At 36.2% G+C, this 23,008-nt stretch overlaps 1 protein-coding gene across 5 annotated transcripts in view; it reads right to left on the bottom strand.

Annotated features, from left to right (window-relative positions):
• AGMO (alkylglycerol monooxygenase) overlaps positions 1-23,008 on the bottom strand; it is a 197,669-nt gene that overhangs the window by 109,706 nt on the left and 64,955 nt on the right. For all 5 annotated transcript variants that reach the window (XM_038173734.2, XM_027450884.3, XM_027450882.3 and 2 more), the window contains exons 4-5: positions 8,775-8,878; positions 2,993-3,088 (exon numbers count right to left, since the gene is read on the bottom strand). In XM_038173734.2, coding sequence (XP_038029662.2) covers positions 2,993-3,088; positions 8,775-8,878 — 200 coding nt within the window. The remainder of the gene's footprint in view (positions 1-2,992; positions 3,089-8,774; positions 8,879-23,008) is intronic.

Raw genomic sequence — 23,008 nt, 5'->3', positions numbered from 1 at the left:
TAGGATACCCACCATTTATTTAACAATTATAGAAATTCTTTATCTGTATCAATAGCCCCTTCTGATTTTGGTGCTTAAGATCTTTTATTACTATTAAAACATGGTGTAGTATAATCCTTATTCAAAGTGTTTAGAATTCTGTACTATTATACCTAAAAGGTCAACAGCTTACCAAATATACAGGAACTAGGGAAGTCTGAGACAAAAAGTAGGTACTTTTGATATTTGTGATTCGGTATACTGTCTATGAAGGAATATATGAGCTAACTGAGTTAAAATGAAATGGACCATGCCTGATATTCTAATAGAAAAGAAGAACAAGAATTGACATGATAAATATTGAAGAAGGCCAAAGTGTTAATACAGGAAACTTCTCTGAACATTGTTTGAAACAACAAGTTAAAGTTTGGGAAAATATCAGGGATCATACTTTGGCTATGAATGTTCGCTCTAGGCTGAAACATGACAACAAAGGTTCAGCAAAGCACAATAATTCTTTTTAATTATTAAATTCAATTTGAGTTATTTCTTTAAACAACAACAACAAAAACTCAAACCTAGCTAGACTGAAATAAAATATCTTCCCACAGGAAGTTTCATAAAATTTTTCTTTCCTATTATTTAAATATCATGTATCTTTTCTTTCATAAAACATTAAATTGTGCACAAGACATTCAGTGTGATGAAAAAAAGAAATCGATTACTATAGAACAAGGCGTTTTTACTGTATCTTACTAGATTTTATTTTTCTGAAGGACGAAGATGTGTAATTGAAAGTAGTGAAGTTATGGTTTCCAAACATTCTTGACTAGTCAATATAGGCCCAAATTCTGCCTAAGGAAATATGAATACTGATAAGTAGTAATAGAAATCTGAGGATAAATTGATCATTTCTTAACAAATCCTCTTGCATTTTGGAAAACAATTTAAGAAAACTATTACATCTTCTAGTGGCAGAATATGACTGATGAAAGGCATCTCCTCTGGACCCCCTAATGACACATAGTGCCACACTGTATCAGCAGCCAGCACAGGCTCCCAGAGCAGCTGGGGATGATGAATCTCGTAGTGTTCAGATCAAGGTTTAGCAGCAGTCACTGAACCAGGATCACATTTTCTATAGTGTGTGATATAAACCTCCATGACTACAATAGCTGCTATTTCCCTTTCTTTCCCTTCTTTTGTCTGTTAGGTCCTTGTCCTTGAGAGCAGGAAACATGTTAAACAGGTGTAACCCTGTTTCTGTTTTGACATGAGTTTTGATCTTAAAGCCTAACTTCAACATTTTTCAGTTGATTTCATTTGCACTACAAATTCAACAATATCAACATTAAGAATATCTCCTTTGTAAACAAAGATCTATGATTAGATCAATTGGATCAGTATAAAAGATACATTGTTTTCCTACTGATACAATAATTTAGTAGTAAAGGGTACTTATCTTTTCATTGTGACTGAAATTTATTCCTGTTTAGACTATGGTCTAAACTTACACTTGCACATACACTATGAAAATTTCCTCTAAGCCCTGTGAAGGATCTAGCACTTTAGAGGGGTGTAGGTAATGCATAAGCCTCTGAAATTAACTCTAGAAACTTTATACACACACTGTGACACCAGTTGCAGGATTCATTCAGTTACTGATACACACCAAAGCATTGAAGGCACCTCAGATGAGGTAAGAATGGCTTCAGACAGCAAAGAAAAGGCAAGCAAGGCACATATTTTACTTAAAACATCATAAAAGCAGTTTGGAGATCCTAAGATATGGTCAAAGAAACTTTGCTACCATGAGACTCAGAGTATTTATTTATTATAATTTCAAAGTGTTGGATCAAATTTGCTCCAAACATTTTGACATTAACTGTGTACTGCTTGAGTTTATGCCAGTTCTGGTGATGTTCGTTACATTTTATTGTAAACCTTCGCTATTCATGTAATGTTGCAGAATATGAGACACATATTAATGGTTTTAGAAATTTGCCCAATAGAACGGTAATGCCAACAGTAGAAGTTTGTTATTGGGCCACTGTAAGTACTTAGTAGTTTTAAGCACATCTTAGTTTTATTATTATTTTTTTTTATTATTATTATTGTTCTTTTTTTTTTGTTGTTAAGCAAGCACACAGAGAAGAGAAAATAAAAACAGTATTTAAAAAAATAGCAAATAAATATATATATATATGTTTTTCCAAAATAAATTTCCTATAGATGACATAATGAAACTACAGAGGGAAAAAAGCATCTGAGTAGTGAGAGTAATCAAGGGAGTAAGAGGGTTGCAGAGGTAATTAGCCTGCAGCCCAGCAGGGGCTACTGACATACATGCTACTGCCATATAACATGCAAAACCTTTAAACACCTCTACTGTAGTGAGAATGAAAGGCTGTCCAACTACCTGAGAAGTATGGAAAACTACTTACAAATTACAGTGGGTAATTAACTCTATATGTATGTAAAATACATTTTGCCTATATACCCACAAAACAAATAAATAGGTGCAGTCATAAGCAAATAGCTATTAGATAACTAAATAACATTTTTCATCTGAGAACTACTTGCATTAAAAAGGAAACAATATCTTAAGTTTTAACTCTAAATGGTCTTTAAGAAGTACTGTAGTTTGGATATTTTTCTCTAAAATATTTATCTTAGAAATAAAATCAGTTTCAGTATCTGCCAGAAATATTTAATAAGCTGCAAGACAGGAAAATATTGTATTAAAATATTAAAAAGTTCTGATTCCTTACAGTTATTATTATTATTATTTTTAATCTAATTGGGACCAACTGGCCTCATTGCTTCTTATAAACTTAGCAATATATATTCAGCAAAAGGAATAAAAATGAACAGATGTTTCTCCTTAAAGAATTCAGACAAAGATTTTTCTTACACAATAAATCAGCTGCTAGTAGATTTCCAGGACACTGCTCCAGGCTAACTGTTTAGGTATGGCTTAAAAACCTACCAGTTTTTAACCAGTACAGTTTACCTCTGTATGTATCCAAAACTGGTAAAGTAGATTAAACTGTAGATGAACAGCAAACACTGATGGTGGAATGAAAAGAGCCATTGGCAAGTTGAACATCTGAAAAATTAAAAAGAAAATATACATTGTATTTATTGCACTAAAGTTGTGGTGATATAATGAAGTACAATTTCAGGAGCTCAAAGCACTTCATAAGATAATTTAATTTCATCTTCTAAAACCTCTGTAATGTGGACATTATATAGAGTACATACTGATTATTATGTTACTGCTAGACATGGAATAGCAGGTGGGACAGATTTCAGTGAAAGTGATTTACCAAAAGTCATAAAGTGAGCAAGCAGCAAAATCAAGAAAAGAACTTAAAAATCCTGAGATGAGACATTTATTCTTTGCACTATATGTAGCATGCAGCAACGTACCCTTGACATGAAGGTTTTACTTAAAGGGGAGAATTATCACAGAATAAGCAAGGCAGGAATTTATAGCATTATAGCCTTTCCATCTGAACTCCCTCCATGAGCATCATGAGGGTAAGGCAGTTTGCTCCACTTTCAAAATTAATTATAATTTCTCACCCTAACTTCCTCACAGCATCTCTCTTGATGCCCTGATATATTGCTGGGTTCTAAAGATGTGCTGGCATGAAAATAGTTTCAGCATATTACCTCCTTAGGAAACATAATGTTTTCTTACAGAGTGGAGTCCCAGTAATTTCACAAATAGTTTCTTAACTGGCTGAGCAATAGGATGAGACATACAAGACATTCACATGTTAAGAAGTCAGTCTTCTTTCATCAGAGCAAAGGTGTTTTGTTGTTTTTTTTTCTTTTTTTCTACCTTACCTTATGTTACACCAGCTGCTCTGAGAAATTAATCCTTCCCTAAAGTACAGATTCAAATTCCTATTGTCCTTCTCACAAAATCAAGTCTTTGAATATCAGAGAAAGCAATAAGATAGCCATGACAGGCCTCCTGAGCCATAAATTCTTTTAGCATAGGTCTGCAAAAAAAAAAATGGCACGTACATGTATTATACAGTATTTAATTATGATATTCCCACAGTTTTTGTCAAGAGATCTACCCAATAGGTAAGACATCAAGCTGGGGCTATGAAACAAATGCATCCCCATCCCTTTGATGTGACTGATGCTCTGGAGAAAATCACCACAATAGTTTCTCACTGTCAAGAGTACCAAGGCCCTCCAATCCCAGCTTGGTCTGCTGGCTTCAACACTGGAACAAGACCAAAGCACTGGAAAGAAACCTTGTTTGGATCAGTCTGATCCTTGAAGACTGAAGCACTTGTGAAATATTTATGAAACAAACAACAACAAAAAAAGAAAATATATTCGTGTGATATTTTCACATTCAATCCCTAAGAATCATTTGGTCTAATTAAACTCACAAGAGTTCACATCAGCTCTTACTGAAGGTGGGAGCTAGTAAATGCCATCAAAGGCATTTAGGCATGAAATTTTGGAGTAGAGGTATGTATTAGTTAAATACTTAATGCATATCTTATGCACCGAATAAAAGAACTATTTTCAAACACATGATTCTCCATGATCTGAGACAGAAATGCAGTGTAAATCTCCCACAATTTAGAAGAAATAACCTCAACACTGACATAGAGTCAGTCTCTTGTCTGAGATTCTTTTGCTTCCTGCCACTAACCTTAGCCCTCTTAGTATTTAATTATTAAAAGTGGGGGAAGCTCTAAAAAGAATAGATTGGAAGATATTTGTCTCACAACATCCAGGGTGCTGGCATAGCTTTTCTCAAAGGTCATCTTACAATGAAGCCAATGAAGAAGTAGGACACGTGGCTGGTAAGGCTAATGCAGTTTTCTCATTACTGATTGTATCTGTCTAATGACATGATAAAACTAGGAAATTTTCAAAAGGAATGGAAAGGAAGTTGAAAATAAAATAAAAATAAAAAATAAAAAATAAAAAAATAAAAAATAAAACAAAAAACAAAACAAAACAAAACAAAACAAAACAAAATAAAATAAAATAAAATAAAATAAAATAAAATAAAATAAAATAAAATTGTGTTCAGATTATGCATAGAATTGGTTGCTGGATTTAAAGTAGAGTTAAAGATTATACGCTTTTTCCCTAAAATTAACATATGCAATTTGACTGTATTTACTGGTGACTCAGGCAAAGGAAGGTTCATATTCAGTAAGTACTAGAAGTACTACTTAGAAGTTCTTCTAAGTACTGCTACCACCTCCTGAGTTGTGAGGTGAGGAAAATTTTATATAAACGTATAGGTAAATTTCAGATTGACAAGGGAGAATGCTTTCCTAACTGCCTCATGTTTCCTTGCAATGTAAGCTTAATTTTGGACAGAAAGGATTTGAAAGGTCATTCACAAAATCAGAACCCATAGGGAGAAATGAAAACTACTCTTAAAAAAATTAAAAATAAAAAAATAAATCTCCTACTTATGGTTCCACTGCAACAAGATCAATGTCAGTTAAAAAAAAATAAAAATCACTAAGTATTTTTCACTGGAAATGCCAATTCACCAAATCAAAACATTTCATGGGAACATACCAGCTTTCACTAATCTGTAGGAGAAAACATTTCCTGGCTCAAAGATGGAATTTCTGGTCAAAACTCAAGAAAAAATGTTTATCACACTCATAGATCTTTTCTCACTTGTGGGTTCAGCAACAGAGATTGAGGCACAGCCACAGTAACTGATAACCTGATGGGAAAGGCACTTACTGAGGGGGTGGAGAGGAATTCATATCTGGGGCTGCTGCATCACAACTATGCCTCAAGAATTAAAGCATCGGCCCTTTTGGAAGGATGTGTGTCCACCACATTATTACATGCTCTCTGCATTGGTCATGACCTATTTTTCTGTCTCTCTTTTGTAAGCAAAAGCTTATGAATGCTTCCACAAAGAATGAAAGGGAAAAGTCTGAAGATCCTGAGGTTTAGCAGAAGGGCTGTTTCCTGCACAGATCCAGTGCTGAGCCCACCTCTCTCCAGGACGTGTCACTGGGGCTACCTGTTGATCTTTCAGGCTCACCATCAGCACAAGGCAAAGGGGTTGTTGGGCACAGTGAGGATCCACAGGAAAACTGCCTCCATGGCAGCTGACATTGGGGTATACTTTTGTGATGATTCCTCAGGAAATAAAGGTAAATATAATAAAAGCATCCTTTACAGATCCAAGACCTGTCAGACTCCTCAATAGAAAAGAAGTCAAATTTGTGATTCTGTGCCGGAAAAAAAGTGTTACCCATTACCCTTTTGAAATTTATATACAAACATTTCCACTGAATTAAAATCAACAAAGCATAATTAAAACCTTAGTACAGTTTAAAACTATCAAGTTATTATGGATCTAATATTTGCAAATAAATCTTACCCTTGGAAGAAAGTTAAGAACTGGTATTTAAAGAATTAAGCCAAAACTTTTCAAGGTGTATATGCTACATTCTTCTTTCACAATTACACTTTAACTAGGTGCTTCATCAGTAGCAAAAAGGCATACAACCTTAGCATCCTGATGTTCTCTTAAAAATGAATATACATTCTTTCCATCTACTTCCTCCCCAAATGGGCTTCAAAACCATCTCTTGGTCTAACACTAGGTCTGCATCATCTCTCCTCTACTGGACAAAGGGAAATGTTTTGTGTGCAAATGACATGAAGTAATAGACATTTGGTTCCAATTTCAAGAGTACATTTCACACCACTGATTGTAGTTAAAGCACACTTTTCTCTTTTTCATTTCAAATCTTTTCAGTCAGCACAAGCACAACCCATAGAGACTGATATTCTAATTTATTTATCTTATACTCCTTAACTTAAAACATATACATAGCTGGCAACAGAACAGTCTTAAAATCCCACATCATCCACCACAACTTTCTCACAGCGTCCACAAAACTGGATCTGAAGCTGCATTCAACAGTACAGATTCAGTGACATAAATCATTCCCAGAGAATAACTAAAGATTTCACTGGGTTTCAGTTTTGAAGCATCTATGGGGTTCTGGACAAGTCTGGCAGTCCAAAAAAAAATAAAAATAAAAGTGCAAGAATTAGCAGGAATAGTGCTTGTGCACATTTAGGCTTTGAAAGGTGTAGTAGTTTTCTTTCTCCAAAAGTTATGGGGAGAGGAAAATCCCCATATTTATACTAACAAAATGTTTTGATTAATATCAAATATTGGCAGAAAAAAACTGCACACAAAAGTATTATAGATTCTATGTTGTTTTCCCTTTGTTCAAAACCAATCAATTTTAAAAACACATATATTTTTTGACAGGTGATACTAGTGTGGTCCTGAGGATGGTCTCTAGAACCTAAGATGGCCAGACGCCTTGGCCTTCCTGAATATTTTGTACTCTCTGAGGTATCACCCTCAAAACCACTCAGGCAGACAAAATACTCATAAACACACCCATATGTACACACACAGGCTTTCTGTCTTTTTTGAATTATTGTTTTTGTTCACATACAAATTGTTTTGTACATATGGTCCCAATGGGTAAAATGTTCAAAGTTAAATCTTCAACATGGCAGTATTTACACAGAAAGTGGGGCTGTGACAGAGATACTTTGACTATTGTTCATAATGGCCACTTAAATTTGCAGCACTGGTACTAAAATCAGATGACTATTTTATGAATAAAAATAATAATTTACAGAGAATATTTTAAGAAGCAAAACTAAGAGAGAGTTTTCACAAGTTCTAGAAAAGCTCAATTCTTTTTTGGAACCTACTGCTTAAACTTATCTAATGTTATATGCTTGAAACAACTAAGAACAACAGACTAAACCCATTCTCAGTTATGTGAACATAAATCCAAACTTCATTGAAGTTGATGGAGCTACACTGGATTTGGATTTTTGTGAGTGCACGCCCTTGGGTTTGAGTCATTTGCTCATAGGCTAGTCATAGAGATTCACAGAGGACTGTATGTTTATTCCACCATTATATCTCACTGGAGGACAGCTTTTATATATCTTCTATCTATAAAAATATATTTAAAATTACTTCTGAAATTTAATCCTAAGAGTTCGAATTTTGAAGTTTTTATACTTCAAAAACAAACAAAAAAATAAAAAAAAAATCACTAAGAAACCACAATGAGTTTAAAAAAACAGTCATAAGAGAATATGAGAGAGCAGATGATAAAAAGCAGCAGTTACCTTGTGCCCAAAACTGGGTAGTATTTTCAATTAAATCTATAAATGAGTACTTATCTTAATTTCATACACAGATGCATACAAAGATCATTATTTACAATACATTTTGTCTGAAATAAAGCTAGATAAAAGTGGTGGCATATTTCTTTGACTTACTGGAGTGCTGATGTATGACATGAGCAGATACAAAAATAAATCTGTTTGCACGTCCAAAGCAATCTTTTCTTATTTCTCTGCTACTTTCAGCTACATGGACATATTCTAGAGTAGTTATACTATATTCTGATCTTCTCCTGCACTGATGCATGAATAACTAAATAATGTTTTTAAAAAGTCACATTTTTCCTGGAAAGTTATGAATTTATGAAAGAGTTAAAATTACCCTTCTTAAAATTAATCAGTGTATCACTTTTCAAGTTTGCTATAAAATCATTAATGAATGTACTTTTAAAACTTATGAAACTGAAGAATCTGAAAGTCATCTGTGCTTTTCAGTGTTTAACATATAAAATAATTTACATGTTTTTATTTGAAGGGAAATATTTTCACTTTTACTAAATCTTGGTGATATTAAGTTGTTTTTCAAATCTTGTGCAACTTACCCAGGAGGTGTATTTCTGCAGTACAGATTGTCTCAAAGCTGTGAATAAATTGTAATCTTCAGAACTATGATGTACCTGGTGTGCTGCCCACAGTATGTTAACCTCTGCAAAACACATAATTTCTAATGAGGCATATACCAGAGAACAAAGCAACATTTGTTTCCTATGGCTTTTTTTTTTTTTTTCCTTAAGCTAAAAGGAACTAAATCCCCAATTTACTCTTTGCCATAATACAATGCCAATTTACAATTTACCATAATATAATATAGTATAGCAGGAAATAAAAACTAATGTCCAGAGATGAGTTTGGTTAGACTGGGTTAAATGTCAGCTGACTGTTTAAACAACTTAACTGATATCTGCTGTTATGCTTATGGTTTTCACATAAAATCACATAAATCTTCAAGTCCACTTGTACCCCAGACCATGAAATGCAACTATTGCCTGCCCACTGCTTTTCCACAAATGGAAAAACAAATGGCTGTTTGCTCAAAACTGCTGGAAACTCCAGATTCAGCTAAAGGAGAGCAGTTACTCTATTGTGTTGTGGTTCTAAAAAGTTGCTGGAATAAGGGTAAAACTAATTCCAGTTGTGTTATGAAGTCATGACACCTCTGATGTACTAAAATGAAGAAGAATACTTCAAAATCCTAATTTTGGATTAAATTAAATGAAGGCATTTTCCCTTTAAGTGCCTCATTGGAGTGGCCTCATTGCAGTAAATATTTATATCTGACCAGTCTTAAGTGGGAGGTTATCAACAGAAATGAAAGCCAGGAATGTTCATGGCCATCAGATATAGTGCTACAAACTATGAAGAAGATGTTAATTATAGCAAAATGTGAAAATGGGTGGTTAATGCAGACAAAATAATGTGTTTTTTTTGGCATTATATAGCAGTATATATATATTTATATAATATATATTTATCATGAAACTAAATTCAAGGTCACATATATTTCAAAGGATTAAATGTACACAGCCTCAGCTGATTACAGAAATTAAAAGTTATCTAGCTGACCATCAACTGCATGCTGCCATTGCCACTGACTTCTTACACCAGAGCAATTAGAGAAGTGCCCTTGGCAGATATGTGAAATTAATTCACAGAATGATCTTATAGTGTGTAAATGCCTGAAATTATCTAGTGCCAAGCTTACATCAAACAGTTTAGGTCTGGTGATTAACGTGTTCTTGCAATTTGAAGCACTGCCAAAAATCCCCTTAAAGAACCTTAAAATATCTTCACCATTTAATATGACTAAACAGTCTTGTAACAGGAGTTAAAAGCCTTACGTTAGAAATTAAAATTTTAAAATATAATGAATTTTGATGTATTTTTGACAGACTACATAACAACATCATTTCTGAATGTCCTCTAAGTCCTTGAAAATCATTACCATTGCTGAATTAAAACTCTACCTTCATCTATCATAAACCACACTTAATATTCAGTCTGAGAATTCTTCCTTTAAACGTATTTGTCCCTGAAACAGCAAATGTTCTCTGTATCAATAATTAGTAATCTCTCTCTCTAATAATAATTATAATAATTAATTAATAAATAAAATATTAATAAAAAAATTCTTAACTTCTCTCTCTAATGAGCTCACCAGGAGATGAATTATTCAGGTGAGCTTCAGTACTCAATAATAATTTGTATCTGAAATGTTTCCCAAGACCTCGACAGAAGCTAAATGAGTGAATAAAGCATCTGAAAAGGTGGAGGTTAAAGACCTGTCTCCTTAGTTGTTTTAAAAGCATTTACTTCCTATCACAAACTGTGTGTAACACAAGCCTCCACTCAATGAAGTACAGCTGTACAAACAGGGTACAGTAACTGGATCTTGCTTCTTTCCCTCAGTCATTTTTCAGCATTGTGAAAAGTTCAAGGAAGGGAATCTATGATGATTTTTACAGTCTACTTTCATTCTAGTTAAGGTCAAACGGTTTTCAAAATGAATTACTAAACAGGCACTTTATTAGCATTCATTTTTCAGTTAAACTGCCTCTTACACTAGCTAAGTTACAGAACAAGGTAACTGAATATTGGTATAATGTTAATCTTTCAGATGTGCCAGTCAACTTAAATGATCTATCATTCAAAAATGTACCACAGGAATATTAGAGACATAAACAAACAATTATGTCACAAGCAATTAACTGCTTAGGCCATTTCTGACTTTTTCTGCTACAGTTAAATGAATTAAATCCTTCTCCTTAATCCTCTTTTTGCTGACACCAGTTGCACGGTCTATGTTAAATTCCTTGACCTAACAGCGCTGATGATCAGAAATATTTTTTGTCCTCAATATTAATGGGAAGAAACTGATTATCTATAAATTTTATTGAGCAGAAAAATAACATAATAAATAAGTGTGAAATGGATCACCCCAAAACTCAGTCTGTAACCATTAGGACATTAAAAATAATTATAGCCATTACAGCTAAAAGACTTCTTACAAATGTAAGAAACAGACGAAGCACTCATCAAAGAATACATCTGATTGCTTACTAACTATCTGAAACAGAAACAGAAAAGTATGGGTCTATAAAAGGGTTGTGCTTTCACGTTTTCATTCATATGTAATTATGATTACTTGAAATAAAAAGAAAAACGTTATTTGAATTAGAATGAAATTATAAAAGACTGTCTTGTACATTTTCTCATGTTTGTTACTATATAGAAGTATTATAGTAGTTTTTTTTAGATCTCTCCAGTTTAAATTCATGAGTGAAGACACAGGAATAAAAGTAGGCAATGGAATTGTCATGTAGGCAATGCTCTAATGAAATTTTGACTGTTTTCTAAGTCAATAGGATTAGTATACAAAATTATAAAAAAAAAAATAAGCACAAAACCTCTATTTTTGATTCAGGAGAATTAACATCATAGAAACATAGGATAATTCATGCTGTAAAGGACTAGAAGAGATATCTAGCCTAACCTCCTGTTCACAACAAGAACAACTATGAGGTTTCTGAGGGTTAGCTGGGTCTTGGAAACCTCTGAAGACAGAAACCATACAAACTCTCTCCATAACCTGTTCCTGATTGTCCTCACTGAAGAAAAGTTTTTTTCTTACATACAGCCAGAACCTGTTTTCTTCTCCATCGTCTCTTGCCTTCCCACCATGCACTTCTGCAAAAAGCCTGGCTCTATCTTCTTGACAAAAGATGTTTCATCTATGCTGCAAAGCTACTTTTAGGTCCCCTCCTACTCTCTAATCCAGTTCCCTCAGCCTCTCATTTTCTTTCTTTTATCAATAGAATTCATATATCAGCCTAATGATAATAGTACAAAAGTATTTTCCTTTAGGGTTACGATACAAATCTCCAAACTACTCTCAGCCCTCTTATTTTAGTAATTGCATGTATGAGTCTGTGTAGACTTGAAGAGCTAGAGAGAAAACTGAGGGCCAGATGATAACCAGTCCATCATCCAGAACATTCTAGCATCAATTTTCTTTCCTTCTATTTAGATGGTACCATTCATTCTCTTGTAAAATTACAGGCTGATTATTTCAGGATTTATATTGTCTAGCAAGTGAAAAAATTCACTGATTCTGCACAGTGATAACAGCAATGTATTAAGCAATAATTAACTCCAGTAGTAAGATGTTGTTCTGTTCTTCCCTGTATCCAAACAGCACATCAGGTTTCCATCTATTAAAACAAAACACAAGAAAATCCATACCATCAAAGGAGACCCTTGCTGTGCTAGGTTATAATTTGTATAACTTTTCTCAGAACTACCTGAAATGAAAATGCCATCTTTATCTTCTATTAGACATAGGTCTTCATTATGCAGAAGGAGACTACTAAATTTCCTTCCCACTTTAATCTTTCTTCCTTTTGGAAAAGCTGAAGAGAAGATGTTATCATTTCCTCCACCCCCCTTCTTCCCTCCCTCCTCATTACAAGTAATACATAAAAATTCAGTTTCACACACCATCACAACCATATCACAGTGGTATGAATGATTCCACTTAGCTTTATTTTTTTTTTTTCTACTTCAGATTTTCTGTTTTGGCATTAATCAAATCCCTTTCAATGGGACTAAAAGATAGATCCAACACCTGGGCCATATTTCACCACTGAAGTATTTCCCTTGTGGTGACAGAAACTGGTCACCATACACAGAAGATTTCTCTTTAAGAATACATGATGTGGGAAGTTCAAAATGAGCCTTTGTTGTTGTTCATTTCCACAGCTTTCAGTGATTTCCACATCCCACTACATTTTGATTAACAACTGGAGAAAATATATTTGCCAAAATACCCCATTGTAATTTCAAGGAGCCATGTCATTGAAAACAGCCATTTTTCACAATCCTCAAAATAATTGAAATGGTAAAGATCTGATGGTTGGTAATTTCTTTGTAACTTAATTACATGTGAATTTCTGGACATAAGATAAACTGGGAAGAAAAACAAACAAACTTGACATAAGGAGGGGGTTCTTCACAGAGAGGGTGGTTGCACACTGGAACAGGCTCCCCAGGGAAGTGGTCACTGCACCAAGCCTGTCTGAATTTAAGAAGAGATTGGACTGTGCACTTAGTCACATGGTCTGAACTTTTGGGTAGACCTGTGCGGTGTCAAGAGTTGGACTTGATGATCCTTAAGGGTCCCTTCCAACTCAGGATATTCTATGATTCTATGAAACGAAACACCTACCAACAAACAGATAGTTTAGGAATGTTTCCATATGATGAGTCTCGTATAGTCTCTGTTCTCTTTAAGTCAACACTGATTGTAGCTAAGCAAACAGGTAAAAGTTTCCCCTTAGCATCCAGTTAAAATTAAACAAAACATTCAGTTTGACTATGCTTGACACCTCTTACAAGATTCAGTGTTGAATTGAACTGGGTATAAACTAAGACAGGAATATTACTTGTCCTATGCCACAGGTTAACACTTTGTGATGAACTTCACAAAACCAAGCAAATGTCAAGAAACCCCTCACCCAGTGTGGCCCCTGCTAACCCCAGCATGACAACTGCTACTTCTTAGAGCAGCTGTGACCTGCTGATACTCAAACTCAGTCCTGCATTCACCTACAAGTGGTAGTTGAGGGGGTCATGTCATGAGTCTATTCTCCAGAAAGTGGAGGATAATGGCCTAGAAAGTGAAACTTCCAGTCATTCTATATGCCTTTTACTCTCCCAATAAAGGTAAAATAGAGAGGAATGAATGCTACTTAATTTCTTCACTGAACTCTAGCTTCACTTACTCAAAAAACAACTGCGTGATTACTCACTACCTTCCTGCCCTGCTCTAATTGATTTGTTCCATTGATGCTTCTGAAACCTTTGAATGAATCCATTCACATAGAGGGAGGTGTTTTTTTTTAAAGATTCACCTTCCCAGCTGGATTCTATATTTCCATTGGATGAAAAAACACTGAGACAGCCAGTGGTTTGTCACTGGGAAATACAATTAATGTTTGTTTGTTTTTTTGTAAAAGTTGGCTAAAGAACTGTGTCCTGGGACACAGAGTGAATGCCTTTATTAAAATTGAGAAGTCACCTTCAAATTCATTCTATCTCACATGAAAACAGAAATCTTTATACGCTTATGCTGTAGACCCTCTTTTCATGCTCTTCTGATCCAACTTTGCTTGATGTTTTTCATTTAAGTGTTCAGTAAGTGTTGCAAGATAGGTTATTTGCCAAAAGCCTCCACTTCCTTTGTATTACAAATTTAATTCTTATAGGAACAAATTCTTCCCTCTGTTATGTTAATGTAAGCAAAAAGCTGCATGGGTTTAAAGAAAACAGGATAAGATCCAAGGAAATATCTGGAAGACATATATGCCACACACAAAGAAGAGCGCATACAGGGAAACACACATCTTTCTGTCTTTCTTTTTTCTTTTTTCCTTTTTTTTTTTTTTTTTTAATAAGATCTTTTTCTTACATTGTGGCCTTGGTTACAGTAAATGTTAGTAGTTTGCATTCTCAGGATAGTCACACACAGAAATCAAAAAACTACCTGTAAGGAGAATTGGGATTGAGTCATGAATTAGATATCATTCACAGTATAGCTTTAAACAATTTTCTGGACTTTCATCTTTTTCACATTCCTATTGGAAAGCACTACCTGTGCGTATGCCTGACACAGACCAGTTTTCAGCAATTAGAAAATAGGAGTTCTGCTGCTAGTTAGCATAAAAGGAAAAATAGACTATGTTAACCTTAGCTACCAGAGTTTGTGTTTCAGGAGGAAAAGTGGAACAAGTCAGAAGCACCTTTTCAGCCTCAGCACCATTATAATTCAATATATTTTATTACACAGGTAATTCCAGCATAGATAATCATTTGGAATACCAAATAAGCAGTCTCAAACAGAAAATAATGTTACGATGTGACACACTACATACATAGTTGCAATCCACCAATGTAATCAAGAATTTTCAATAGAAATTCAGCATCTGATTCTTCTGTGATGTAAGATGTGTGGTGGTAGTTTTTTTGTTGTTTTTTTTTTTTTTTTTTTTCTTTTTTTTTTTTTTCTGTGCTTTATTCAGTACTATCTCTATTTTTCAGCCCTCTTGAATTACTGTATGTGGTCAGCAAAATATTTAGTGAGTGGGCTAACTTACAATCGAGTAATACATGGTATATGCTCCCATGGCTTACAAGCCAAAAACTGGAGCAACCTTCTACAAAACCTGCCTCCAGAATCTGTGCACAAGCCAAAACCTCCTGCTTGATCTGCTGCCATACCAGTTGAAAACACAAAACTGCTCCCACACAAAAAAATCCACAATAAGATCTGAAAAACTTAAGATGCAGAATGGTCTAGGGAAACGTGGGAAGACTTAAGACAAGCCAAAGCATTACATATGCTACCCAGAACAAACAATGGACCAGATCATATACCCTCATAGCAATAATCTGAGAGGATTGCGAACTATACTGTCATACACTTCTGAATTTGTAAAGGTACTACATGGTTAGAAAAGCGGAGCTTGGCTGGGTCAAAAATAATGGTCTTCTCAACCCATAGGTGCCCCGTGCTATTTCTTGGCATGCTCACAAGCATAGAATACCATTGGGAAGGCTAGAAAAAGCCACAGAGTTCCTCAGACTCATTGTCTCTTATAGTAGGAATAATACCATCAGAAGCTAAGCTGTGTGAATCACGCTGCCTGCAAAGTAATATTCTTACTCTAGTTTGCATTAATGTATAAGTTTATTGCAATAGGTCAGTCCTAACCTATTGCCTCTGAGAAGCTCTTCATATAGTTTCTAGAAACTGAACAGTCTCTCTCCATGCATGCCATGGTAAAACACAAGAGAATAAAGTTTATTAGGTAAGAATTCAGAAGTTAATTCACACTGACTCCATCTCTGATTTCACTCATAGTTTTAATAACAAATGAATGTGTATTCTTTCATGAGGAAAGATATGGAGAAGATAAACGACCCAAAGAAATTTTGTCATGCTAATGTTGTATTTGGACACTACCACAAAGACAAATAGAAATTTTTCAGAAAATTAAGAAATACAAAGAATGAATGAAGCTTTAGCAACATGTGCACGTGTAATCTTTGAAAATAACTGAGCGTTTGGCAAGTATTTTTTAGTATGCTGCTGTGTCTCACACACGTTCTTCTACACCAACTTGCCTGAACAACCTGTTTCTCACACCTTTCTGGAGCCAATTGTTCAAATTCTCTAGTTGCTTGCAGGAGCTCTGTGGCTAGTCAAAGTTTTGTTTGTCTGTGTTTTGGATAATCTCTGTTTCAAGATCTGTGTATTTGGACCATGAGAAACCATGATGGCAGCAGCTGTTACACAATTACTCATCTCTCATAGAATCACAGAATCATAGAATGGTTTGGGTTGGAAGGGACGTTAAAGATCATCCAGTTCTGAACCCCTAGCATGGGCAGGGGCACCTTCCACCAGACCAGGTGTAGTGGGTTTACGTTGCAAGGTTTTGGTAGCAGGGGGCCAAAGAGGTAGTTTCTGTGAGAAAGATCTAGAAGCTGCCCCATGTTTGGTAAGGGCCCCACAGCTGATCAGAGCCGAGCCAATAAGCAATGTTGTTTTGTGCCTCTGTGAGAGCATATTTAAGGCAGGGGAAAAAAATGCTGTGCCACACAGCAGTTGGGAAAGTGAGAGGAGTGAAGAACAGCCTTGCAGGTGCCAAGGTCAGTGCAGAAGGAGGGGGAGAGGTGCTCCAGGTGCTGGAGCAGAAGTCCCCTGCGGCCTGTGGTGAGGACAAGCAGGATGTCCCCCTGCAGCCCATGGAGTACCACAGTGGAGCAGGGTTCCACACTGCAGCCCGTGAAGGAGACCACGGTGGAGCAGGTGGCCCTGCACCAACGGAGGCTACCGCCTGTGGAAAACCCCTGCCGGAGCAGATTCTGGGCCGGACCTGTAGCCCGTGGAGAGGAGCCCACGCAGGAGCAGGTGACCTGGCAGGAGCTGCTGCCCGTGGGGGACCCAAGTTGGAGCAGTTTTCTCCTGAGGGATGGACCCTGTGGTACGAACCCATATCTGGAGCAGCTCTGGAAGAGCTGCTGCTTGTAGGATGCCCATGTCGGATCAGTTCATCAAGGACTGTATCCCGTGGGTGGGACCCCACAGCACAGGGAACAAGAGTGGCTGAGAAGGAGTGGCAGAGAAGAAGCGCTGTAGACTGACCATAACCCCCATTCCCCCGTTCCCCTGCGCCACTCGGGGGGGAGGAGGGGGAAGAGGGTGGATGGGGGGGGGGGGAGGGTGCTTTTGGTTTCTTTCATTTCTCACTTCTCTAGCTTGTTAGTAATAAGAAATAAATCTTACTATCTTCCTATGCTGAGTCTGTTTTGCCCATTACAATAATTACTGCGTGATCTTCTTGTCCTTATCTCAACCTTTGAGCCCTTTTCATTGTATTTTCTCCCTGTTCCTCTTTGAGGAGGGGGAGTGAGAGAGCGGCTGCGGCGGAGCTCGGCTGCCCACTCAAGCGGAACCATGACACTGGCTTGCTCAAAGCACCATCCAACCTGGCCTTGAATACTTCCAGGGATAAGGCATCCACAGCTTCTTTGGGCAGCCTGTTCCAGTGCCTCACCACCTTCTGAATAAATAACTTCTTCCTACCTAATGTCTAATCTAAATCTATGCTTTATTAGTGTAAAGCCATTCTCCCTTGTCTTATCACTACACTTCCTGACAAAGAGATTTCCCATAGACCCCTTTAGTTCTTGGAAAATCGCTATAGTGTCTCCCTGGAGCCTTTTCTTCAGGCTGAACAACCCCAGCTCCCTCAGTTTGTCTTCGTAGGAGAGATGCTTTAGCCCCTTGATGAACTTTGTGGCCCTCCTTTGGGCTCATTCTAATACTGCCATGTCCTTCTTGTGCTGGGGGCCTCAGAGCTGAACACACTAGTCCAACTGGGGTCTCATGAGAACAGAGCAGAGGGGGAGAATCACCTCCCTCAGCCTGTTGGCAACACTGCTTTTCATGCAGCCCAGGGTACAGTTGGCTTCCTGAACTGCAAGTGCACATTGCTAGCTCAAGTTGAGCTTCTCATCAAGAACCCTCAGGTCCTTCTCCTCAGGGCTGCTTTCAATGCGTTCCTGGGTATAAAAGGTTTGGATATCCTGATTTCTGGCTGTCCTGGCTTTCATAAGAGATTCTTTAGATGTAATAGTCTGAAAACAGCTCCAAATTAGAAAAAAATATATAAAGTAATAAAAAATGGTGCCATGGCAGTTTCAAGAATACCTAAATCATAGCGAAAAATCCTGTTTGTGAACACAGTCCTAAGTCATATGATGCATTTTCCAGCATAAGTCTATTAGTTATCCCAAATTTTTCAGTTATCCTTTTCTTCAGTGAGGATTCCTACTGGTTATGGCAAAATTTACCCACCTGACACCCCTACAGCCTCCTGATTAAGTGACATGGTATATATTAACTTTTGCAGTTCATTGCTGTAGCAACTTTTTGCAGCACTTAGTTCTTTCCACACCTTTTTTTACTACAAAGAGGAGCATATGGCTCACTAATTGCCCAACTATAAATCATTCTGTTGGTGAAACTAGATTTATATATTAAAATAAAAACCTGCAACAACTTCCTGTGTAAAGGAGAAGATCCTCAGCAGCTGGTGCAAATAGACTTCATAGAGCTATGCCACTTCATACAAGCTGCAGACTTGACTCAGTCTTCTCCAAATATGGCTGATTGCAGCACTGGCAATCTTTCCAGACTGTATAATATAACTTGGTGTTACTGAATACTGATGTCAAACTGTAGTAGAAATGTGTGAAACACATTAGCTATGGCCAAATCAACACTCTGCTCCTTAGCTTGATAATAAAGAGAACTAAATTAGACTAAATTAAATAAAATCTGTAAATAATAAAAAGTTACTTCAAAGAGCCTATCAATATATAAATTTCCTTCTTCAAATCCTTTATGTGTGTGTGTGTGTGTATATATATATATATATATATAAATAATTTTTTTCCTCAAAAGCCTCTGCCACTGAAACATTAGCTTGTGCAATTTGAAAACATATTCATCTTGAAGAATCTTAGAACAAAACTTTTGGAATTAAATGGAAAAAAAAAAAAAGAAAAGAAAAAAAAGAATTTAATTCTCTCTCTTTTTTTTTTTTTTTGGTAGAGTTTTTTTTAAGAGTTCTTATTTTTCTGTATTCTGGGCTGTCTCTACACAAGATTGATGTCTGGTGTCACTGTTAGGAAGTGCAAACTGTTCAGCTTCATTGCAATCTATGTCCTCATCCTCTTGCTCTGCAGGATACCACATACTTTGGCAGGCAATATTCAGATGGGAAGCACTTTAATGGCAAGAATGGATGCCAATGAAACCTTTTCCCACAATGTTCAAAACTGAGCTTGAATACGTTAAAGAAACATAAAACTGCAGAATATTAGGAAGAAAACAATAAATGATATTAACTCAGCACTTTTTGACCCTCAGAACAATACAATCAAAAATGCTAGGGAAATGTATAAAAATAGGAAGGGAGGAAAAAAAAGGGAAAAAGAAAAGATGAACTGGAAGGAATTAAAGTCCCGAAACTGAAAGGCACAAACAGTTTTCAAAAGAAATATCCATGAGCCCTTCATGTAAGTTCCACTTTGTAGCTGGATTCCTGTATTTATTTATTTTGTTCTTCATCTTTCCAAGTCACATACAGAAAGAATTAACACTGATAAATTAGTAGAGTTATCTCATGTAAAAGAGGAATTAGTTCTATGGAGTTTTCTCCTGCAGATTTTATATGATTTATTAACCAAGATCCTGAATGACAGATATGTGGAAATGCATATTAGATTTGCAAAGGATTCCACTGAAATTTTCTAAGACTATCAGGAAAGCCTGGGGAACATCCAGGACACACCACATCCCTTAAATCAACTTTTAAAATATACTAGGAAAAATATATATATGTTCAACTTTGGTCCCATCAGTTTGCAGATTTACAAACCATAGAAAAAAACAGACATACATTTCAGGTAATACTTACATGTTTTGTGCTCTCTCTATTGGTGCGATCCATAGCTTACTGATTTTGGTTTAAAACCATTCATTACCTTTAACAGATTTTGAAGCAAGTTCCTTATATACAGTTCAAAACAAAAGACCATTGGAGACACGTCATACTCTATTTCAGGCACCTAGGCCACCCATACTTATTTATACATTGTTTTACGAGTGTCTCACATTCTTTTTCTTTGAAATAAAAAGAACTAATATAGTTCTGTAATACTGTGAGCTTATTTAACAGTGATAGATCCATTGCTTATTTACAGTGTATATGATACGTGCAAAAATAAATTTGCATTTGTATCACCATTGTCAATACTTACATTACACTCACATTTCTAAAAGTGTATCACTAACCATAGATACTCTATGTGCATCAAGTAACAACTTATTGTTATCTGTCATACAACAGGTTGGTTCTGAGCACTATTGAACATGCTGAAACTTAATAAACTTTTCCATTTATCATTTGAACAAGAAGGATATGGAAGCCATGTAGACAGATTACATAAAGGGACAGATTACATAAAGAGGCAACTTAAAGCACACAGCCTTAATTTAAGGTGAAAAAAAAAAAAAAAGGGGGCACGCAAGCTTAACTCAGTATTCTACCCAGCCAGGTGATAGCTCATATTCTACATCCCATCCCTAGACCTACCAGCTAGGACTATATAGAGGACACCTCTAACAACAGACTGCAGTCTTCAAGGTTCTCTCTCCCACCACTCCTTGCCCTGTCCTTTCAGCAGGGAACAAAGACATGCTTTGATTAGTTCTACACAAATGCAGATTTATCTTTATGTTGAAGCCATCCCTGGGGCAACAGCAATATGATCAAACACATTTAGCAAAAAGGCATAAACTGGCCTTCAAGAAAGTCTTTTAATTGATGCTTTCTGATGCTGTCTTTTGGACATTGACCATGAGTCAGAAGGATTGCTTTATATAAGTATTTGGGGGAAAAGAGGAAATAAAATCTGCAAGAGAAGCTCCTCTGCCAGACTTCATCTAGTAATTATTAATTGTGTATCAATGTTTGCTGTAAGCTTTGGTAGCAATGTTTGTGGGGCCAAACCTGCTTCAACACTGCATGCAGACACAGATTCCAGGCCTAGGAGTTTAACATGAGGGTTGGCAACAACAGCAGCTAACAGATGAAGATGGAGGTGTGGGGGAGTAGGAATACCAACAAGCTCCTCTGATGCTAATTCAGACTGATTTGTCAAAGAACAGCTATAGCACTTGACCTGTAAAGGCACTCTTTCTACACGCTCACTGGTTTTTGCAGCCACATGTCTTCTGACCGATGTTGTGCTTTCTGACTTCAAAGACCTATAGCTAGTGTCTGGATAATTAGTAGCAGAGCTAACAGAAAGGAAGGGATTTCAGAGACAGAAAACACCAAGTATGGAAAAGAATGATTTTTAACTGATTAATTATGACATTTTAATATATCTCACTGTAAGTTAATTATTTTTTATCATTTACCTGTTTGCTCTAAGCTATAAAACAACCTGAGATTAAAACTTCAACATAAGATGCATCTTATGTACTTTACTCTTTCCAAACATACAAAAATAAGCATTATAGCTATGAAGTGCAAGACACAAGATTGCAGACTTACCTCAACTACTAAACTCGTATATAGGAAACAGACCTGCCTAAGAAAAATAGCCTCTTCTGTTTTATAAAGTGTCATTATTATCTGGCAAATGTAGGGTATTTTATTTTAAATATAAAAATAGAAGGTTCTTTGTGGTTTGGAGATCTCTGGTTAAAATCCATAGCTAGTCAAACGAGCTGACCCAAAACAAGTGTGTTGTTGGCCTCTTTAGGCAGATTGTGCCAAACGTAACTCTAGTCTACCAAAAACCTTCTGTTATTCCACAGCCAATCTCCTCCCACAGTTAGCGGGGGAGGAAAGGGAAACAGAGAATCTTTCTCTTTATCTGCAATGTGTTGATTTTTTTATGGAAAACATACTTGTAAGTACAAATTTTTACAGTGTGTTAAGACATATCAAACAGCAAGTATTTATGTATAATTTCATAAGATATTTAATATGTACGCCAGTACCCATTATCTCTACACCCAGCATGGGAGCTCTCAAAGCCTGTAAATTAAATGATTACCCCATATTCATCCCAGTGCTAACTTACATTCTGAAGTGGAAGGCCTCAGCAATGGATGAAGTCTTTCTTTCAGTTGATCAGCCAAGAGGAGCAGCTGAACGGTAACCAGTGGCAGAGACACAGCACAACTGTGTCAGTCCAGGCTAAGAGTAGCCCTTGCCAAAATGCCAGAGGAATTGCTAGGAGTTTACACCAGAGAATTGAGACCCAGATAACCAAAGTGTTATAATTTGGAGAACCTAGTTCAAATTACTTTGATCTCATTTAAATCATATTTCTAATTATTTAACCTCTGCCTTGGTAGCGGTTACATCCAGTAAAAAGACAGGAGAATTAAGAGACAGGGGCAGACCAATAAATATCTGTGGAAATATTCTGTAATCTCTGTTCCTTAGTTTATAGGATGAAAATATGAGGCTCAGCAGCTTCATGAGGCTGCTGTTAACTTCCCTCTGCTACTGCTAAAAAGACCTGAAGAGTCCTAAAAACTCTCTTTATTCCCAAGGAAAATTACAAGAAACATTCTACTACCACAGAAAAAAAGAACGGATAAAAGAATAAGTATCTTAGCAGGATATTG

Source organism: Anas platyrhynchos, chromosome 2 (assembly GCF_047663525.1).
Source record: "Anas platyrhynchos isolate ZD024472 breed Pekin duck chromosome 2, IASCAAS_PekinDuck_T2T, whole genome shotgun sequence".
NCBI classification, from domain to species: Eukaryota; Metazoa; Chordata; class Aves; order Anseriformes; family Anatidae; genus Anas; species Anas platyrhynchos.
This window is presented reverse-complemented; position numbering and strand designations above follow the sequence as displayed.